This window comes from Larus michahellis, chromosome Z (genome assembly GCF_964199755.1).
Source record: "Larus michahellis chromosome Z, bLarMic1.1, whole genome shotgun sequence".
NCBI lineage: Eukaryota > Metazoa > Chordata > Aves > Charadriiformes > Laridae > Larus > Larus michahellis.
This window is the reverse complement of record NC_133930.1, coordinates 56,074,870-56,097,734: the sequence shown is the minus strand read 5'-3', so window position 1 is coordinate 56,097,734 and position 22,865 is coordinate 56,074,870. Positions and strand designations below refer to the sequence as shown.

The window sequence follows — 22,865 nt, the reverse complement described above, 5'->3', positions numbered from 1 at the left end:
AAGTCTGCTTTCTCAATGAGATGACAGCTACAAAGAAAATTTTCTGCAATACCTAAGGAAATAGATAGAATGCAATTGAGGAAATTACTTTTTCCCCAAAACTATTAATTTTGTTTTACAATTTTCCTATAATGAACTAAACATCAGTTTTCCACTTAAAAAATAATTATTTTAATTAGAACAAAGGGAAAAATAATTTTCCCAAAACAAAATCCAGTTTTTTAAAGAAAAATAACTTTACTTGCTTTCTTTGCTACTCGGTGTGAAAAACAATTTCCGGCAATACAGTTTTCTTGCAGAAAGGTATTTCCTTTCAGTCAAACCCACTTTCAGCTAGAAAAAAAGGTCTCCACAAAACAACCATGCTTAACACTAATACTAATAATTCCTGCGTCTAGAATACCCTTTCGTCTGGGCTCCTGAAAGCATTCTACAAATAATAGACTGAACTGCAAAGAGGCAAAAGAATGATTTGTATTTTACAGGAGAGGAAACACTAACAAAGCAAGGGCCCAGTTTCCAGAAGCAAATATAAACATGAGTACTGCAATACAGTATCAGCCCAATGGCCTCTCTAGCCCAATAACTATTATTTTGCCTGGTAGGGGAGACACTGTGGTCGTGGAAGGTGGGTTTTCTAGGGTGAAGCCAATCCTTCGCACTCCAGATGTGCTGATCCCTGTAATTTCCCAGGAACCTCAGATGAATAATTTTTGGTAGCAAGAAACTTTCTGCACCTTTCCATGGATAACAGGGTCTGCCAAGAGTAGATGCCTGGAGAAAATCTGAGAATAGGTCAGGCAGGTACTATATAATGTACCCTTAATACTCTTCCGCCGTCTAACAGAACACTACAAGGCCTGCCTGAGTCAGAACTGGTATCTAATTGCTTTCCATGTCTAGCTTTTCTACCTGAGGCAATGAGTTCCACAGCTAAATTATACATTGTGCAACTTAAGTGGTAGCTTTCTTTTCATTCAATCAGGGCCCATCACATAGCAGTTTCACTTGAAGTTGCTGTATTATGTGAAAATCAGGGCATCAGGTTTGATTTTTATTTTACAGACCTTTGTGATAGCTGGTGTTCTCTCTCTTCTTTAGCAGTCTTCATTTACTGAGTCAGTCACACTCTGTGATGAAGACAACTCATAATTTTTATAAGTTTCATTACTCATTCCTTTCACCATAAACGAGATCTGGTAGCCACACCAGCCTGATGCCTCTGGAGGAGCAATGAGAAGCTCCATATTGCCCACAATAGAAGTGGTTGAATTCTATGTTGCCTGACATGACTACTTGACTGTGTTTTACTAGGAGTGTCTTGTTCAGTGCACTCATTTATTTTTTTCTTCTGACGTTAATGAACTGCTCGAACATAATTCCACTCTCCTCCACATCACTTCAGCCTGGTTCTTAACACCACTGGGTTAAAAAAAAATCAGCACTGTTTAAAGATATCAGAAGCACATCTCATTAATAACTTGAAATGCCTGATCGCATTCTTGTAGTTCATGCTGCAAACATATCCCCAGGGGGCTTACCCAGCTTGACCTTCTTAATCATTGCTTTTCCTTCCAGCATTGATGCTCTAATTTCATAGACATCCATATAGACCAGCTACAGACTCAGAAACGTAGCATGTCACCTCTTAGGTCAGCAACAATAAGGCCATACTAGCGTTAGAACCATATTCCTAGTTCATTTCTGACAGCAGTGTGGGTTTCCTCCCCTTGCTATGGTAATAGCAGACTGTATAGCATTCCCAGGAATTACTCCATTTTGTCCTGAGTCCTTGTGTGCTTGCTTCAGCTTGGCCTGAAGCTCACTAACGCTATGCTCCATTCAGTTTGCATGTGAGGGCAAGAACTTATACATAGCAATGCACAATTTGGAAACTTGTTTCTTGTGTCCATATATAGTGACTTCTCTCAAGAGCAGCACATGGGTTTGCTTTCTGAAATTTCTCTGCTTAAGTATAGGCTTTTAGCACTTAATTTTTGTTGTCTTATGGTAAACTCTCTAGCATTTGGCATCTGCATCTTCTTACTTAAGAGATATTAGCATTGAAACATTTTTTTTACAACCCCTGTGTTTCAGCTTCTTCTAAAATCAATTATGAGCCAGTTCCTGCCAAACTTGCATAAAGGTTCAGTCTGAAATAAGCAGAATGTCTAGGTAAAGATAAAGGAATGAAAAAGTCAACACATTTGATTCCTAAGGAACTGTTCTTTCAGCAAGACAGTTCTAAACGAAAGCCAGCTACAAGACATCTGAATTATGCTTTGGAGAGATGGATTCAGAATAATCCAACCTAATCTTTAACTTTTTTAATCCAGAAGGTCCTATATAAAAATAAAGCGTATGTGTACTAGTTACAGAGGAGGATACCCAAATTATCGGAATGCAAATCTTTGGAAGCATGAAATGTTGTTTCAAAACTCGTATTCGGGTTTGGTGATGAGGTCACTCTCTCTCCTTTGCATATTATCAGACTTTAAAGTCTAAATTGATTTAAAAAATCCACAAACCCTATAGAAGGTGCTATTGTTGAAGGGGCAATTCACTGCTGATACTTACTCCTTGCATGCTGGTTGTCAGTGCTGTTGGTGGGGCTACACATATGAGCTAAACATATCACATGAGCTACCTCTCCTTTTTTTCAGCTGCTATACTGAATTAAAGGGCCTTAAAAATATATTGGATGATTGGATTGAAGCCAAAGAACACACCCCAACTAACACAAAGGCAGCTGCTCAGAAAGACGTGTCTCTCTCCCATGCTCCATTCTTCCCCTTGGCTCAACTTGAAAATACCAAGCACTAAGCCTCTCTCCTACTTTTTTAACTTTTCATGTGCTAGAAGGGAAACACCAAAGAAAAATAACTTGCTTTATGGGACAACAGCTGCACTTTGGGAGAGTCAGAACCAAGCTTTGGTGCATGATGGCAGGCTGGTAAGTTAAGACAGCAAATTTTTCATACATTTGAACTACAGAAGTCACTCCTGTGAGAGACAAGTTGCCATGAAACTGTCCTCTCTTCAAGAAAAAAATCATTTCTCCACCTTGGATTTTTCTGACATTATGCTATGGTAGCAGAAGAACCAATATAAATTCATGTCTTCAACTTCCTCAGCATAATCTTCTTGTTAAGTGCCTTAGAGGTATACTCAAATTCCACTGACAGCCACTCAAAAATACTTCCTTATAATTCCATTAATATCCTAGGACCATAAATGGATGCAATTTTCAGAAAACAGAATGTCTGACAAAGAGCTTTGGATCAAAAAATCTTTTAGTGTTTTTATTTCAAATTTGGCCCAAAAAAAAAAGTCCAACCAGAAAAAAAAAGGTCTGCTTTACCAGAACAGATCAGTCAAAAGGATTTCTTCCCAATCTCACACGGAGAAGTTTATCAGAGATATAGAACTATCGGCATGAAAGCTAGGAAGTAATTGTTCATTTAAGGCATGCGGGACAGACTGTATTAAAGTCTGTAGAATTCAAGCTTAACCCTATGCAACTGGTTATCTTTTTTGTACCATGGAAAAATAGTTGCCAGAACACTTGCATGTAACTATTCAGTGTTGAGTTCTTTTGAAGACCCATCCTTCAGAAGCTTGTGAGATCTTTAAATATGAAGGTTTGCTTTCATGGTGCTTACCACGGGATTTCTTTCAGCATAACTTATGTTCTATCACACAGTGTCCTGGTTTGACGTAAAAGAGAATCAACTTTCTTTTCAGTAATTTTACCTTTCAGTTAAGCCTCTTCTAACTCTTTGCAATTAATGGCGTATTTTTCCACTTCCAGAGCAATAAGACCTGATGTTTATAGTTAATACCAAGGAATGGTATGCAGAGAAGTTCTTGTTTATACTTACTGCTGTAACAACCAAGGTCAGCTAACTCTGTCATATGCCCTGCTGGAGGATCAGAAGCAGAACAGCATTAACAGGGTATTCCATCCCATCTGCATCGTGCTCAGCACAAAAGCTGAGGGATCAAAGGGTTAGTCTCTTTCTTCAATGGCTAGTGTCCAAGGAGGACCCTGTCCTTTGATCCTGATCTGTTGTGCGTTCCTGACTCCAGATCCAGAATCCAGTTCCCATCTGTCACCAAGTCCAGTCTGGGACTTTCCCAGGGCCTGCTGGTGATGCGATCATCATCCTGGGAGCTTGATACTGGTTTTGTATACATTGTATATATTTCATTATTTTCTTATTAATATTATATTTTATTTTTATTATTTATATTTCATTAAAGTAGTTCAGTTTCTTTTCAACTCATAAGTCTCTCTCTATCTCATTTTTCTTTCCTCTCCTCTGAAGGGAGATGTGTCTCTTCTCTGAAGGGGAGAGAAGTAAAAGAGAGCATCTGTCATTGGTTTTGGTAGTCAGCCCAGCCCAAAACACAACACACAGCAATACACGTTTTTAGTATGATCTGTATTTCTCTTAAGGTGTTCAGTCAAGAAAAACAACTTTTTTTTTTTTAATACTGTAGTCTTTAAGTCCAAAAGGAATACAAAACCATATATTTTCTTTCAAATTGTAAACTTGTTAAAGAATTAGTCTTTCTTCACATTTATTTGGGCTAAAAGCAGCCATTTATCAGCCAGCATTTCACAGTTGCGCAACATAGTTCCATACCACAATCCAATGCTGTATGTTTCTTATGATCTAGTATACACAATTGCACCTTTTAAAAAAAACACCCAGAAGTTTTAAAAACTGTGGACATACAACTTTTGCTGGTGTTACTGAATAACTAGTTGATTATTAACTAGTTAGTCAGTTGGCAGCTTCAAGTTCATCCATACACCCATGACACCAAGTTACAAAAAACTGAGAGAGCCTGCAGATGAATACTCCAAGCATATATAACTGGACATTTCAGTGTAAAATGTCAGGAACATAACTGCTATTTTTTTTGTACAAAGAGTTGGGTGTTCTTTTTTTTTTTTTTAATTGTTCTGTGTTGAAGAAAATACTCATTTTAGCTTTCAAGGTTTTATTTGCTATAAAGTTGTATTCCAAACTGAGGAGCTCAATGCTTTTGGTCACTACCCTGGAAATGTGACTAGGCAGGCACAAGAAATTTCTTGGGTACTTTTTTCTTTTTGTTTTCTCTGAGCACAGCACTGGTGACAGTTTTTCTAAATTTAGATATGAACCTGGAACCAGAACCTTGTCTTTTCAAATCAGATCTCCCTCCACGTTCTCCTTGGCATCCCTGCACAAAAATTAACCTACCTCCTTGTGCTGAAGAATACTCTTTGGAAGACAAATCATCTAATTCTGTAAAAATAGTTTAATTTATTCTAGGAATTGGCACATCAATGAAAGATTCCTCTGAAGATTCTATTCTTATGAAATGTAATGTCAAAAGTTCTGAAGTGTATGCCACTTACAACTGCTTCACATCACGTGCAAAAAAGATGCAATGAGCAGGACGCAGCAGATTTCAGCAAGCACTAATAAATAGTTTCAGTGCTTCTGATGTTAATAGTTCTTCCCCAGTAGCACCAGAGGTAATTGCTACAAACTAGTGCTGGTATTTATTAATGGAGGCATAACAGGGCTAAACTCATTAAAAACAAGGTAAATGTACTGTTTAGTATTCTTTTTTAAAAGAAAGTTAAGCTTTGAAGAGAAAAAAGAAGTGTATGCTTGGATAGTCCCAGTCAAACTGAAAGATACCACAAACCACATGTAAATCACCTATGTAACATGAAAAAAAAGCTATATATCGAATGCTTGCAAATAAAGTGTTGAAGCCAACAACAAAAATATTGAAGTGTTCCTACATGCTAACTGTAAAGATTTTTAAAAGTGCCAGTAATTCACTATTATTTTAAAAAATAGAAAAATATCAAAAACATTTACCTTAGTGAATGAAGAAAATCTATACCAGTGCACTGTGAATTACTGAACAGTAATTCAGTGTTTTTTCTAGTTAAAGGCATTAGTTCAGTACATTTTCATGGTTTTACCGTGCAATGGGATTAAGCCTTACTCAATGATGACTTTCTTACTTGGGACATGCTACTGTGAACACCTGGCAGTGCAAGTCCATGCTATCCCAATGAAACATAAGAATTGAGGGGAAAGAAGAAAAAAAAAAAAAAAAAAAGAAAAAGAGAGAGGTGGAACAAGTGGTATACCAGGAAAAAAAAAAACAAAGCTGATTGTCACATTTTGAAACTATCTTTTTAGCATGTAAGCATTTATTCATAAATACGAAATTTAGTAAACTTATAACCACTATAAAAATCTGTAGTTTTTAACTTACAAATCCAACACATGCATATAGACATCTGAAGAGTAGCTTATAAAACACATTCTGAAGGCAAACAACACAGCAGTATACAACCTTACTCTCTCCTCATACACATTTTTCAAACAAATTTCTCAGCCAGCCTAATCTGAAATACAAACATCTTAAACAGTTATGACCATCAAGGATTTTAAGTCACTTATTCTGTTTTCTTTGCCTGTCTTTTCTTAACACTATCACGGTGCTGTTCAGAAGAAGACCGGTCACAGACTGAAGAGCCATTGGAAGAGGTGGTACCTTCACCCTTCACTTTGGATGGTGTCTTTTGCAAGCCAAAGAACATATGGCCTAATGCAGCCTCAATAGGAGCAAATGGAGAAGCTGCGGATCTTGTTAACATCATTGTTACCTATGGAGAACAAGAATCAAGTTACAAGAAAAGTTTTCATGACTTCACAACTACTGAAAACAAAGTTCACAGCTGAATTGATGTATGGCATTTCTAACCTTCTACACAAGCATGAGGCCATGCCACCAAGAACAGAAACATGTTCATTTTAGCTTGAATTGATCAAAGAATGTTTTTCTTTCTGACCTACACTCTTCACACTGCTATACACAAACAATAAGCACAAAAAACTTTCTATGTAAGTTTACTACAATCATCCTATGAGTAAACCGCATTTAATGTCATACAACTAAGGTGATGAGCAACACTTATTTTGTTTTTTACCTTGTTCAAACTGAAAAACTGTAAACAGAGCGGCTACTTCCATTTAACCTGAAAGAATGCCATGTGTAAGCACCTAAATATATATGCACATACAGACCTTAGGTAGAATTCCAGACAGCTATACTCATTCAATAAAGCTGAGATTGGCAACACAGATATAGGTGGAAATTCCTCAGAATACATTACTTGGAATCAGGATAGAAAAAGCTGGTTTGTAGACCCAGGTACTGGACAAGTTTATATTGCAAGAGTTTCTACAGTTTTCAGAGACATGAAAGGTTTCTAAAACAAGACAGTACTACAGGACTATGCCAGACCCACAACTGTTGTTTCATTAGTTAAGTGGACACTCAAGCTTCGATTGTCAGGATGATCATCAGTTTCAGAACTTATTCACTTCAGTGCAACCTAAGAGCCAGCTTCTGAAAACAGCTGTAATTTCTCACTTCCAGAATAACATTCCTTTCCTTCTCCATGCCCAACATCCCCAGTTCAACAATGCCTTTATTGGTTTAGGTGGAGAACTGTGAGCATCAGCTTTAAGTTTTGGCTCCCTAAAGCAACTTCTCTAGAATTAAACTTGTCAGCTACTTCACAGAAAGGTGACTGGCAACCACCACTTTAAAACATTCTCCAGTCTGTTGAACAGCACCTCTGAAGCTCTTAAAATTGCCAGACTTCTGCTAACACAGAGACTACGCTTTCTTATTAGCTAATAATCCTGAAGACAGGCATCATCCTGGAAATGAACAAGACTGGAGGGATTAAAGGATTCAACAGAGAAGTAGTATCTATTTTATTATAAAAGTAGTTACAGCTACTTCAAAATGGTTTTGACACACTTTCACTTCCCACCTGAACATTCATGTTGCCAACACTCGAAGCTAGATGAGAACCTAGCTGGCTTGTTTTGCACACTCACAGATGACTGCACAGGTACAAGGAAGGTATTAAGTAGCTAGCAAAAGGCAGAGCACAGGAGAGTTTCTTCCTACAAACATAAGTTTTGTCTGAGATTATGGACATACAAGCCTGACATATCAACTGCTGGGTGCCCAAATTCCTCATTTTTTATTTTTATTTCCATATATTGAACAGTATCAGTAACAGAATAGGTCTTCTGTTCTGCTCATGGATAGACAACAGGTTTAAGACTTCAATTAGAGCTGGCCTTCCTATCCAGAAGCACGCATTCAAACTTGTTGTAGAATATTTGAGGGCATATTTTTTGCTCTGAAATAATGAAATAAAATATTTTCTGTTATTCAGTTGCTTGTAACACCTTCACATTCTTACCTTGGAGACCACAAGAAAGATGGTGTATAAAAACACAAGGTTGTGTCTTGCTATTGGCAAGTATTGGCTGTGTTGCAGGGTGAAAAGAACTGCTCCTATCAAAGTTACCTTCACAGGGCTGGAAATCAAACAAACAACGTTAACTTCTCTTCTCTACTCCATAGTGAAAGCTGCAATGGCCTGCAAAGCAATAAATGTTCTTAGCATGCAAAAGAATTATTTCGTAATAGAACTAATGAAAACTTGTGCTAACAGGTACAACATCCAAAATCTAGCTATTATTAAACTAACATTTTCACTTTATATAGTATTACTATATTTTCTGTCCGTAGTATGAATAAGTATCCAGTTTAGCACTATTTTACACACCCAGCAAACCCATGTGTAACAAATCCTCCTCAAATCAACACCTCTATTCAGACTCTATACACCAGCTTGCTTCCCTTCTTCCTCTCCCAATATATCTTACTGAAGAGTTTAATCACAAAGCTTGCACTGCTCAGAATGCACTTAAGAATAGGTTCCTCTCCTATCCGCCAGGTGGCAATTACTCCAAGGAGTTGCTTAAGATTTTGAAGAACAACTCAGTCCAAGTCTCAGTCCACTGTGACACTCCACCAGTTCTAGGGTTGTAGTCAGTTTATACTTGATTTGAGCCAGACCTGTATGGCCAGGTTTTTCCAACATAGCTGTGTTGACTTTGGCATGCAAAGACTTACATCTTCTAGCTATCTTCATTGCGGTGGTAAATCCCTCACTAGGTACGCAGTCAGAAAACAAGAGAACTTTGGTCAGTTATCTCAAGTCATCTGAAAAGACAGCACTAATATACCAGCAGAAAAATTCTCTGCATTTTTTAATCTGCATCTGCATGTGACATACAGATGACATTCCTGTTATCACAGAGCATCTAGCGTAGACAAATTCTTCACTGTCTTTTCAGTTACTCCAAGATTTACTGCATCAACTTCCTACTTAGGAAGTCCAAAAAACAACTCTGTATACATGCATCTCATCCACTTGCAGAATGTTTTATCCGTTTATCTTTGTAACCTACTTCATATTTTTAAATTTTATATATTAAACAGAATTTTAAAAATACTTTTTATTTTGAGCCACATCCACTGTGGAAAAGGAGAATATATGCAAGCGCTGCCACAGTCAGTAAGCAGTGCTCTAGTGTTGCACCTGTAAGTACAGTGTTATTTGGGTTTACCATGCTATTATTGACAGTGGCATCTTCCTTCTGTAAATTTGCTTTCAAGACTGCAGCCACTTGGGCACTGACTGAGGGAAGGAAATTCTAAATACCTGGAAAAAGCCAACAACTAACGTAAGCCATAAAAAGTTGAAATATTTCCAAAGAGAAGGATACAAATTTCTCTTCTGTTATTCTCTCTGCTGCTAAGTGTGGCTGCAGAAAAGCAAAGCAACTTTAAAAATAAATAAATATTATTTCTAAAGACTTGAGAGTAACATGGGAAAGACCAAACAGATTTTAGGAAATTACCACAGTGAGCTTTTCTTGACTTACAACAATAGCTTATGACTTTCTAGCCTGTCTTAATTCTCCTTTTACTGTACAGACTAAACTGAGAGCCATGTAGTATTCCCATTCTCTGCTTCTGCAAGAGAAGTAACATTTCCTATCTTGCAGTAGATTTTTGCTATATTGAATAACTGACTTGCACCTTCTCAAACAATTGGTATCTATGGAGGAAAGCAGTACTGGCAGAGAAAGAACGATGGACAACACTCAAAGGAAGCCATCTTAGTGATGCTCAGAACACACACCAAAATGCAGACTTCACTTGGATGCTTCTGGTACCACTGTCCTTTCATTTTGGATAGAAGACCATGTTCCTGTAAGACAAATTGACTAAACATTGCTTTCCAGGAACTTCCTGCTGACTCAATTCTGCATTCTGCCAAATAATTTTTGATTACTTGTCTTCCCATTTGGTGTTCTTGTGCTGTGAACCTAAAATGATTAAAACTAATCTTCCACAAGATACACACCAAAGCATTAATTACCAACATTATTTTTTTTAAAATCTGAACCACTAACAGTGAGTGTCAACACAAGGAGTTAGCAAAACAACAGTTAATATGTTGCAGTCTTTTTTTTTAAAAAACAAACAAACAAAGAAAACTTACTAGGACATCTTCAATAGCTCATTGGTTTCAGGTTTCCACACTCCTCTCACCAGCTGCTCAAAGTTGGAAATTAGGCCACCACCAGCTCCTGAAATTGCAGAGATTTATGATAAGCCCCCACTGACTGCTACCACCACTGCACAACCTATTATTGCTCCCAGCAAAACTCGTTACACCAGGTGCCAAACGTGGCACCCGAAGCTCAGACTTAAAGAGATTAATCCATTTTTTTTATATGTGCATGACTCGAGCAACTGGCATGAAACCTCTGAGGTTTAGTTACTTAGCAAGAACCTCAGGTTCACCTTTATGTGATAGCATCGGAACTGATTCACTCATCACCACAAACAAATGCCTGAATTGCCGAAGTAAATCTCCAGAGAGGCTTATATCATTCCTTCCTTCATGTTGTCATGTAAGTACAGTGTCTCTCTAAAGTACAAGGAGCCTCTGCGAGAAAAGGTAGATATATATTTTTGCATTAAAAGAAGGCAAGACACTGTTATACACTCTGGCCAATGAGATTAATTGGTATCATAACCTGGGAAGTGAATACATTAGACCATCACATTAACACGTGTTGTTTCCCAAGGGAGAACAGAATCAAGTGATAGAAACAAGAGCTGCACTAATACTTTCTGAAGTGGTTCTAAATTTGTGACCACAGATACAGTTCCTAGGAAGGTGGCTTCCAGAGTCATACTCCAAAGAGCAGGCAGGCGAGAAGGTTCATTGCTGTCTTTAAAATCATAGAATCATAGGGTTGGAAGGGACCTCTGGAGATCATCTAGTCCAACCCCCCTGCCAGAGCAGGGTCACCCAGAGCAGGTTGCACAGGAACGCATCCAGGCGGGTTTTGAATGTCTCCGGAGACGGAGATTCCACCACCTCTCTGGGCAGCCTGTTCCAGTGCTCTGCCACTCTCAAAGTAAAGAAGTTCCTCTTCATGTTTAGGTGGAACTTCCTATGCTCAAGTTTGTGCCCATTACCTCTTGGTAATCAGCTAATGATTGCAACCCAAAATGCTAACAAAACAAGTTCTCTTCTTCAGCCACATGCAAGGAAAACAGCTCTGAGGAAATATGCTGTTGGGATGTTTAGTAATAGCACTGAAGCTACACGGGATATCTATTTCTTTATTGCCATCAACTGCCCATTCTACGAGTACTCTCAAGACCTTCTGAAGGGGTATGATGAACTTCCCTCAAAGTCACTCAATGTCACCTTTAATCCACATAGAAAAACTACTGCACAGGCTTTTCCCTTGAGGGGATAACAGACTGTATTAGGACTATCATATCAAGCACAGCAAGTAATAGTACTACAGTTGTGCTGAAGGGTTAGCCATTTAAATACCACTCCAAAACATCACAATCTATCAGAACAAGATGTTATGCCTGTTACCTCTGGCCCAGCCCACAGCTACCATGACAAGCCAGGCATCTTTGAAGTGACTGTCTGCATGTGCAACGCCAGCCGTTATCTTCCAAGTCCGAGTCACTTCTTTCATTCCTGCGACCAGAAGCCGAAGAGGCAGAAAGGCAAAGCACCGGTAGAATATGTCTTGTGGGCAGTAAAACACAAGATACCTGAATATCATGAGAAGACCCATTAGCACCAGTCAAAAGTTTTTACTAAGGAATTCACTTTCTAATAACCTTTAAAGATATTTTTGGTATATGACTAGCAAGATATGATATACTACAGATAACTCACTGTCTTGCATGGTAGATATATTGGAATAAATCTGAAATGCTTTGGGGTGTGCTTGAGCTCTTGCACCTAGATCATCAAACTTTATTTGACATTGTTCTTACTGCCTCATTGTCCTAGGGAAGAATCCACTGACGTACATGAAAAACAGCTTTAAATTTTACCAACTTTTCTACAGCTTACATATCATGTTTTTATAATTCCAATTATTAAATTAGTGTCTGACTGATTTTCTGTGGTTTTGGTTCTTGTGGGTTATTTTTTGATTGGTTGATGTTTTTTTGGTTTTGGGGTTTTTTTTATACCATTACAACAGGGTGCTAAGTTACTTGCTGACACCATGCTTTCATACTGATAGGTACGTGGAATTACGTAACTTCAGCAAGAATGCCTTCACTAGTTAGTGTCATGCCAGATGAAATGCACAGCTATATTCAAACACATTTCACATCTTAGTAACCACCAATTCTAGCTTTTCCAGCTTGGCAATTACAAGCACGCTTCTTTTTTCAAAGTGTTGAAAGCACAGTACTCAAAATTTAACATCTTTTATCAACTTGTTTTTAAAAGAAAGTAAAGTTAAAAATGGCTAACAATGAAATCCCATACTGACATTAAATTTTAAAAGATTAGATTATGTGGTGTTGTATTGTATTTCTTCAATCCTAAACAAAATTCAGTTCTTACAGAGAAATTCATGGTCTCAAAAAAATAATATTCAAGATTAAGTATCTAGATTATTTCAGCACAGGAGTAAGAGAGTAACGATTAAATAAAAAACAGAGAAAGCCTTTAAAATAGGAGAAGGGCATTTTTTCATTTTATTAAAAGAAAAAAAAAAAAAAAAAGATACTTGCCTGTTGGTTTAGGCTTCTGAGCTCAATCCTGTCTACCAAGGATTTCTAAAGGCTCTATCCTTCTCCTGTTTACTCAGGCTGCAAGGCAGAGACCTCTCGCATCTATTTTACTTCATTAGAACTACTAGTAGGCAACACAACTAGGAAGAGTCACGCTTCGTGGTTAGAGATTAGAAATCAGGACAGCACTCACTGGGGTTTTTTTGGTTTCATCGTGTGTCCCTGTCCCCCCTGCCTCCCCTGAAAAAAAAGCCTATCCTCTAAAGCAGAATGTCAGGAAGCTTCCTCCACAAAAAGGCAAAGTTTAGCTGAAGTCCTGTCGTAGTTATACATTTGCTTTTGATGCAGTGGATATAGTACCTTGCCGCTGCAAACTTCTAAAGCTTCTTCTCTTCAAGACCTCCCAGAATGGAGCATGCAATAACCTATTTCTCACATACAAGGAAGTTATTGGAATTTACGTTAATAGCTAAGTACTGGTCCAGTGTTCAGTTTTAGCTCTACTTATATTCCTTCCATTTTCTCCTGTTGCAAATTTCATTGCCTTTGTATGCAACCAAGCTTCAGTTTATATGAATTCAAAGATGTATACAAAGCATGTATTTCACTGGCTACTGCAAATAGCCATTTAAGCTATGTACTCAACAGACAACGCTACCCAGAATTAATTTACAATTGCAGAATGTGGGTTTAGGACACCAAGGAACTGGATTGGACCTTGCATTGCGACCCGTCACGGCATTTTTGCCTATAATTCCTGCTAGCAGCACTTGCTAACAGTAGATGTCGCTGCCCTACAGACTATTTACGAGCATTTCTCAAGCATAGCACAACCCCTATTGTTTTCCAGTTTTATGCATGGCTTGGGGAATTTCGTTTCACGTGATTTGAGACCGAGAATTAAAGTCATTGTACTCATGAAGAGAGACCTTTGTAAAACTAGAAGCTTAAAAGGTTTCATAACATTCACAGTTCCTCATTAAAACCTGATTTTATTTGTGCACAGCAAATCATATTTGACCACGTTAAGTTCAACAGAAAGCATGTCCTGTTTACATGTACTCTTAAGTCTCGTAATTTGTTAAAACAAGCAGTCATGTTGCCCGCATCAGACTAATATGAACCATAAGCAGATTCTATAAGCTTTGTTAGTACTGCACTATTTATCACACATTATTCATTTCACTGATTTGCCTAAATGAAATCTTTCTGCAACTTCCATTGCAACATGAAGACCACAAGACTAATATATAGATACACACAGACAGACACTTACTTTCATTTTAATGAATTTGCATTTATAAAACCTAATGGGCTACAAGGAACAGATGCTAAAGGATTTCAAGCAGGTAACACTCTTCTAAGAGAGAAATTGAGATTTTTAAATTCAAAACCCCACTGCTCCTCACAAATTTTTTAAACTTTGAGGGTGTCTTCAAAGATCACTTTCTGTAACAAATGAACTCTACTGGAAGGTCACATTTATATGAAAATAACGCCACCGGGTTTTTTTGAATTCCAAAATGGGCCAAATTGCTGCCTTGTTCACATACCCAACATCCCATGCAGCTCTCTACTGTCTTTCACTACAACACCCATCCATTTGGGAAAGCACAAAATAGAGAAAAAAAATTATGTCAGGAAGCAAAAACTAGAGGACACAAAAGAAGATCCGTGTCCTAGATCCCCAATTACAGAAAGGTTAAAATCTCTTACATCAGTCAGGTTCTGGTCTTCAAGAGCACTGCTGAAAAGCTGGACAATTTTTATGACTTCCATATATCCAGAAAAGCAGTAATTGAAGTCCACTTTATCCCAAAATACTATTTTCAGCTGTTTGACCAGGAACAGACTAGTGACTGAGAATCATCACATAACAAAAGTTGCTCTTACAAGTATTTTATTCCTATAGAAAAGGATCATTTTTTTTTTACTATTTTGACTATTTGCTATAAAAAACTATTTTCCTGCAGTGACTTGCGGGCTGAAGAGACAGCATCCAAATCCATAACATTTTTAAATTAAGTTTCTGATTTACACGGAAGTTTGATGATATAATCTCAGTTTACAAAAAAAAGTATCGCTTCCTCAGAACCAATACTATTCACCTAACTCAGCTGTGGCTACTCACCAGACTGAAGATGCCAGTAGAATATTTGTGCCCTTTGCCAGAAATGCTATGGGTGGTTCTGCAAGCATCAACGAAGACAAAACTGAACCACCAAAGCAATAAAGCATAGCACTAAACCAGCAGGCAATTGGACTTCGGACTGACACTTCCACAGCTCCTGAAACAAATTGAAAAGATGCATAAATAGAAATAAACATTTGAGAAGTGCATCATGTTTTACCAGTCACTGATTTTCAAGTCATGAGTCCCACATTGTTCCTTTAAGTATCCTGCAGAAATTTTTAGGCTTTCATAGGAAAAGTCTTCAGAAATCCAAACTTCAGAGTACCTTGAATGAGGCATATGCTATCTAAATAAAAGTGAAAGACTGACGTCGTGTTCTCTGAATATCTTTTGTGGGTTGGTTTAGTGTAACGAAAAAGCTTTCAGAGCATGTCTGAGAATTGTCATTGTTAATAATCTGGCATAGATATACAGTTGCTTTCAAATTTGTATTAAAAATACACAAGTAACTTCGTTGACCTAGACAGGAATGGTACTGGTAACTTTTGGTGGGTTATTCTACAAATTCCATTTCTGCTTTTGAGCATTCATGAATTCAAGGTCATTCTTTTTGTTTTTCCTCCTAATGCGCTGCTAACTGTGTTTGCTGACCAAAATTAAAGCAGTATCCAGAACAATTATTAAATAGTTTCACCTGCAATCCTTAATAGAGAAAAAAGGTTACCTGAATCCATAACAAATATAAGTTTCCCTTCTTATTAAAAGGTTCACAGTTTGATTTATTTTGTTATCTTTAAAATGAACTATCCCTTTTAAATTGCAATTGAACTATGCCAAAAGACTATTCCATATCAAAAGATTATATTGGAGGTAATGGGAAGCCTTAACCAGTTTCACGGGAAGATGATATTTTATCAAAGCCAGAAATATCCTCAAGTAGTTGTTTTAACTATTTCCTTCCACTTCAAAAGTCCAATGTTGACAAAGTTTCCCCTTTACACAGGTGCAGAGCTCTGTCTGCCTTAACTAGTTTAACTTTCCATAGTCCAAAGGCTGAAGTTCACAAAAGCAAAGATGAAACCTAGCGTCTACCCCAAAATGAAATTCGGCATGTTCACAATTCAGAGGAGAAGCTTTTGGTGTTTCAGGCACTTCTGTGGGAAAAGAAGCTTCTTACTGAAGATGAGAAGCTCAAATGTATCAAAAAGAATATAGCACTCTCAATATAATTTACTTTATACAACAGTATTAACAACATTGTTCCAGTTTTAGTGTTGGTACAGCTATCACATATCCCAGCACTATCTAAATTCCCATGTAACAGCCAATTTATAAAAATGAGCACTCCTAAGTATTACAGAATGTCGGAATATAAAATAAAATACATTTTTTAACTATTGCATAACTTATTTTCCATACTGCAATAGCTGGTGTTCCAAGTCTGTTATGCTCTACTTTGTTATTGCATATTAACAATTCTCCAAAGTAACTATCAATTAATGTTCATGTGCATAAAATTAACAGTAGAAAAATCCTAAAACCTGATAACATTACTTAAGAGCAAAAGTAAAAATATAAACTGGGCCATTACATCGAGATCCCATGTTTTCACCAATATATTTGAAAAGGGTAAGACACTTGCAGAATATTAATGGTTTGTGCTTACTACATTGAGGTTTCCTCATTAAAAAAGTTATCTAAAAATGCTGACAACCATTGCATTCAGAAAAAAAATGCAAAATCGTAGTAAGTAGACACTCACTGGTCCAAAAGAATTATAGAAGCTTCCTTCCCACATATCATTATTCTCGTTTGGTTGCATAACCTCATTAAAAGTACTACCATATACCTACCTTGGCATTAAAGGACTGAATTCCTTTTCTTGCAACAAGATAATATCCTACCCCCACATTTGGCAGCAGTCTCTCTGTTGAGTAACTCCACTAAATGCTGCTGTGGCATTATAGCACAAAGTGACCGTATAGAGAAAAAACATCCCAAACTTTACAGGACAACGAGAAAACCCAGCTAATGAAGGTAGCCAGTGTAAGTCACAAATCACACTGGAACTGGGGGGTACTGCTTAACAGATCAGCTGTTGCATTATGCACAAACTTTAACTCCTGGACAGATCTAATACAGAATGTAACCTGCACAGTAATCTGGTTTTGGAGTGAGACCAGCAACCAGATCACGACAGGAGGTCCCACATCCAAGAACTGTCAGCCTCGAGACCAGGTTTGAAAAAAAAAAACCAAACCAAAATCTTACATCATCAGGTAGGTGTGCACCAACCCCTCCTTCATTAGCTTGAAGCTTCTCATGAATACTGAACTACCTCCTCCCTCCCCACAAAATGCAGCATGACTGAGAGCTGGCTAGCTGAAACTCAGCTGCTTCTTCACTTCAGCAAGTGTTCAGTCAGATTAATAACATAATGAAAGGAAACTATTCCAGGTGCTGTTTTTCATGCACACAGACATTGACTGCAGTCAATGAAACACGGCTAGTAATGACCAGTTTTAAGGAAAAAATGGAAGATTCTCATGCATCAGGTTTGAAAAGGCTTAAATTGATTTCTGTTGTACATTTGAAGCAATGTTGTACATTGCTTCTAGTTCTACTTGCCTTCTCTCCTTTGTGAAAATATTTTCATGATTTTTCACTTCCTATACTAAAGGCCAGATAAAAAAAACCAAACACTTTTAAACATAAAATGTAATGAAATGTTGGAGTTGTTTTAAAATTATTTTGGTATCTGTTCTCTTTTCAAATCCATTCCCCTGCCTTTCAGCAATCACCACTTCTCCATTCTTCCCTTCCTCCACAGCTAACAAGAAGTAGATTCCAGTTTTGAGGACACATATAGGAATCACTATTATTATTACCAGATAAACCTCTGTAAGCAAGCTGCAAAACAAAGCATTTAAATTTCTTCATTAAGCTACTAGGTGTAAAAGTACAAGAGACTGGTAACTTTCCTGGACTTCAGGATTTTTAATTTGGGCAACATTAGAATTTTCTTGGCTCAAATACCAGTAATTAACAATTCATACCCACTTTCCAACAAGGAATATACCCAACATAGAAGATAATGAGGTAAAAATTGCTGATATTAATTTAAAGCACATCTTGGCCTTGCTACCTAAATTACAAATGGGACATAACCTTTCAGAAAACAAACTCAATTTTAAGTGGGTCACATGTTTTCAAACAAGTGATCGTTTATATTTGTCCTCTGATGCATCCTGTAAAACTAATGAGGCACCATACAACCATGCAGAATATGATCTGCCAAAAGGCCACCAGTCCTGCAGATGGTATATTCTAGAAAGTAAAGATAAGGTTTCAAAATGCACTGTTGTTGAATACAGTTTTAAATGTTGTTTCTAGACAACAGTAATAAAAAACCTCGCCAGCAAACTATTTCTGTCAGTTTGATAAGATCTGCTTTAACCTTTCCAGCATGTTCCCAATGGAAACATCAGGAACACATACCCCACACACCTCTAAAGAGCAAACCAGAAGGACTTGTAGAAGTTTTTCTAGCACCTCTATTCAACTATATATGCAATGAATTCAGCTAAAGGATTTAAAGAGTCAGATTTAATTTAGTAAAACTATATCAAAAAACTTCATTCTCTTCAAATCATCAGAATCATGTCACAGAAAACTTGCAAGAAGTAAACCAGCACATTCATCCAAATATGACGCATTCTCAGTCCTCAACAACTTTTGCTGTCCCTGCATCCCAGGAAAAGAAAATTGCCAGTTCTACAACTGACTAGAGTTAAAAATGAGCAATCCTTAAGCAACCCCAAACACATTAACCAAGAAGTCTGAGTTTAACACATATGGAAAGCAACACATTCGTTGTCACTGCTGTAGTTCATCAGCAGTCACAAGAGCGCAAGAAAATCTAGTTAGAAGGACTGGAAAGTCCCAGTTGGTGTGCGCCCATCCATGATGCAAATACCCACACTGAATCTTATTTTAAGCAGTGCAGCAGGGTGGTATTTTCATGAGACAGTAACCTGGGATAAAACAAATGTGTCTCCTACCTGACCACAAACTTCCTGTATCATCAGCCAGCTGAGGTTACCCAGTTATTTCCCTGTGATATGTCACTACGGCTTAAGTTTCCAGAAAGAATACATAGTAATGCCTGCAGAATATTAATCAATGAGAATATATCTATCCTGAGTAGTTAATAATAACTGCTATTTCAGCTATGATTTAATATTCAGTTCAAACTGCTTGCAAGCAAGCAACAGCCTAGCATGCCCACAGCCTGAACTCCAGTTATTAATTCAAAGCATCAGAGGATATTCGAGTTCTGAATTTTCCATCTATTACGCCAAGAGGAAAAAAATTACCAGCGCAGATCTGACCAGACTTCTGACAGCACTACCGTTGTCCAGAAGTGCTTTCTCACTAAAGCTACGTTAATTCTAGCAAAGCAGAGAGATTCCTTTCATCCTGGTGTTTAAATCTGTGTCCATTCCAGAAAAAGTTCAAACGTAGTGCATGACAGTGTCAGATACCTTTAGGCAGAAAGTCCCTTTTTGAATGGAACAGTGCCACAAATCTGCACTCAGAAACAATTTTAGCAGTAGTAGAAAAATTTGGAGAAGACACTAGCATAGGTAAGCATTTTATATCAGTCTTCACAGTTTGCTTAGTGCACTTACTCAGCAGAAGTAAAAATTCACCTTGACACCTTTAGGAAGGGACTAAGGAACAGCTCTCACTAAACAAACAGTGCAGAGCCTTAAAAATCTGAAGCAAGCAGAAACTCCTAAATCTGCACTATAATCCCAAAGGCCAGTTTAGTTTCCGACACAGTTATCAGGTGTGATGCACAGTTACTCTTAATGTCCAAAGTTAGTCCACAAGTAGCTATTGTAAATATTAAAACAAGGCTAGTCTCTACATTTGTGACAACTGAAAACTAAGCTTGGGGTTAACAGCCATAGTGCAAAACATTTTCTAGACAACAGCATGTAGAGATTGAAGTGTCATCACGCACACAAAATCCAAAATCCTGTTACCAGGAGTGAAAAGTTTCCCTGATTTAATTTTACTATCTACAGGTACAACATGAAAAGTCACTAACTCACACACAACCTGCCCATTAGATTCCCAAGCTATGTTTCTTACCAGCCAGAATTACCGTAAGAGCTTGCTGCGTAACCAGGGCATGTGAAGGATATAAACTCCTGAGCTGAGCAGCTCTTCTCTAGCACCTCTCAGATCTAACACCTGACAGCAAGTCCTTGGCCTATGATCTGCACTCCTTCTCCACATAAAGTCATAGAATGGTTTGGGTTGGAAGGGACCTTTAAAGACCAAGTCCAACCATAAACTTAACTTTGGGGTGGGGGGAAAGGGTGTCAGCCCTTTTATTCTTTGCACTTTTAAAATCTTAAAATTGCAGAAAGGTTTTCAACAAAACTCCCGGCTGATTTCACCAGTGCCTGTAGTTCTGAGAAGGCAAGAAAAGTTTGTCTGGGCGCTTCCTATGTGGTTTCTGCAGCCAAACAGACATTATTTATTGCCAGACGGCCCAATGAAGGCTGCAGATGATCTTATTTGCACACTTAGGGACTAGCAAAGACCATGTGGGTTTTGATGGAAGCGGAGCAGGTGGCAGGGGCAGAGCCGGGGGAGGCGCAGGGCTGCCAGCGGAGCCCCCAGCTGCACCTGTGCCACGCTTCGGTGTAAAACCTCAAACTTCTGCCTTACAGGGCTGCTGCTTTTCAGAGGCCTGGAGCAGCGCAGACAAACCTATCGCTGCCCCAAAGCACACACCAACCACCTGAGACTTTGTAGGAGTATGCGCGGGAACAGAGGTTCGGCCACTCGTCATTAAAAACGAATAAAATCCAAAAGTAGCGTGGAAGGGGGGGAACCCCAACAACTCTCTAACGTTTTGCAAGCTGAGCAGACCTCGACACAAAAGACCCCCAGGTGCTCTAACACCTTAGCCCGGGCGGGACACTTGCAGCTCCCGCTGAGACCCAGCGGCAAAGCCCAGGCGAACCCCCGCCGGCACCCCGGCTCCCCTTAGGCACCCCCGCCATCTTGCGCGGCGGCCACCCTTGCCCATCCGAGGCTAGGGCGACCGGCGGCAGGGGGCTGCCCGGCCCCCGCCGCAGGCTTGGCCCGGCTGGGGGACGCGGCAGAGGGCCGGGGAAACACGGAGAGGGGAAAAAAAGAGCGGGCTCCGCCCCGCCCCGCTAACCGTCCCCGCGGCCGCTCACCCCGCTGCTCCTTCAGCGCCATGACGGAGGCCACATAGTGCGCCAGGTCGAAGAAGGGGAACATGGGCAGCCGCGAGAAGAGCACCGGCACCTGCCACAGCTCCATGGCCGGGCGGACGGCGGCGGGACGGAGAACCGATAAACGGCTGCCCAGCGGGCGGGCGCCGGCAGCTTGTCCCCTGCCGGCCGCCGTCAGCGGCGGGGCGGGGCGGCCGGCTCCCTGCAGGCGGTGCCGGCACCCTGTAGCCGGTCTCCCCCGCGGCCGTGGCGCGCTGTCCGGCCGGACCCTCCTCAGGTCCTGAGGGGTGTTCCCGCTGCCGTACCTGCTCGGGGGCGGTTCTGGGTAACGCCGGGCAGGAGCGGGTTGTGCTTGCGGACCGGCTGGAGCGGGGGTCGGTGCCCTCCCGGCGGGCCAGGCCCGGTCACGGCGAGGTGTTCCCCTGAGGGCATAGAATCAGAGAATTGTTAGGGTTGGAAGTGACCTTAAAGATCATCTAGTTCCAAACCCCCTGCCATGGGCAAGGACATCTCCCACTAGATCAGGTTGCTCAGAGCCCCATCCAGCCTGGCCTTGAACACTTCCAGGATTCGGGCTTCCACCACCTCTCTGGGCAACCTGTTCCAGTGTCTCACCACCCTCATGGTGAAGAAACATCTCCCTTCTCCGCGCCTCACCAGCCGTTCCCTTCCCCTCCGAAGTCGCATTTTGCCTGTCGGGACATTTACCATCTCTAGCGGGTCTTTTGTTGGCCTTTTTATAAGAAAAAGCACCCAGCTATTCCTGGTTCATGGTAAGCTTGAGGTTGGTTGTGGCCCCCAGAGCCTTTTCTACATTTGTGCTTATTCCCTGTGATACCTGCCTGCAGCTGGCTGTTCTTACACACAGGTCAGTGCACTTAACCAGGTATAGGTGTGAGACCTTTTCCCCTTTTTTTTTTCTTTTTTTTTTTTTCCTCTCCTGCGGAACATTTTTTCAGTTCATCAAGAGTTTTTAGGATTACAGTCCTATCCTCCAGCATGTGGTCTTTCCCAGGTTGATGTCATCTGTTCATCACCTGCCTAATAATTGCTGGGGGTCTTCATGTATACTATGTCCCAGACAGACCTCAGCAGGAACCCATTTAATACACCTTTACATCCAATTTTTTTAGCAAAGGCCATTGTTAGCTGTTTTGTCTTCTTAAAGTAGATCTCTAACCAGTTTTCCATCAATCCTACAGTATTTTCAACAAAGCTAGCTTGATCATGAGCCTCACAAGTGAAATGTTATCAAAGACGTACTAACTCCAAGATACACAACATCTGCATCTTCTTTGTCCACCAGACTGGCTAACTTGCGATAGAAGGAAATTACATTGATGTGACACTGGCCTTGATCGATTTATGTTAGAGGTTGTTGGTCTACCAACTTTTTCAGCATACTTTTTTTTTTTTTC

The 22,865-nt window shown here is 39.5% G+C and overlaps 1 protein-coding gene across 3 annotated transcripts; it reads right to left on the bottom strand.

Annotated features, from left to right (window-relative positions):
* Positions 1 to 4,411: 4,411 nt before the first annotated feature.
* TMEM38B (transmembrane protein 38B) lies at positions 4,412 to 21,687 on the bottom strand. 3 transcript variants are annotated; one of them, XM_074569565.1, is made up of 6 exons: positions 20,340 to 20,423; positions 15,164 to 15,320; positions 11,867 to 12,051; positions 10,463 to 10,550; positions 8,306 to 8,423; positions 4,412 to 6,685 (listed from the first exon to the last, which is right to left on the bottom strand). In XM_074569565.1, exons 2-6 carry the CDS (start codon positions 15,268 to 15,270, stop codon positions 6,476 to 6,478), a joined length of 708 nt encoding a protein of 235 aa, XP_074425666.1. In that variant the 5' UTR covers positions 15,271 to 15,320; positions 20,340 to 20,423; the 3' UTR covers positions 4,412 to 6,475. The 3 variants fall into 3 exon arrangements, with proteins under 3 accessions (XP_074425666.1, XP_074425664.1, XP_074425665.1); XM_074569563.1 differs by lacking the exon at positions 20,340 to 20,423 and adding an exon at positions 21,430 to 21,687 and having other exon boundaries at positions 4,413 to 6,685; XM_074569564.1 differs by having other exon boundaries at positions 4,413 to 6,685; positions 20,327 to 20,407.
* Positions 21,688 to 22,865: the final 1,178 nt, after the last annotated feature.

What these genes read in the sequence shown, in the direction of transcription:
- TMEM38B (XM_074569563.1), bottom strand. Translation starts at nt 21,535, where the DNA reads ATGGAGCTGTGGCAGGTGCCGGTGCTCTTCTCGCGGCTGCCCATGTTC. An exon ending in AGCTGTGGGCTGGGCCAGAG is followed by an intron (nt 10,551 to 11,866) that starts GTAACAGGCATA and finishes CTGCAATTTCAG; the next exon opens with GAGCTGGTGGTGGCCTAATT. An exon ending in GAGCTATTGAAGATGTCCTA is followed by an intron (nt 8,424 to 10,462) that starts GTAAGTTTTCTT and finishes TTTGATTTCCAG; the next exon opens with CCCTGTGAAGGTAACTTTGA.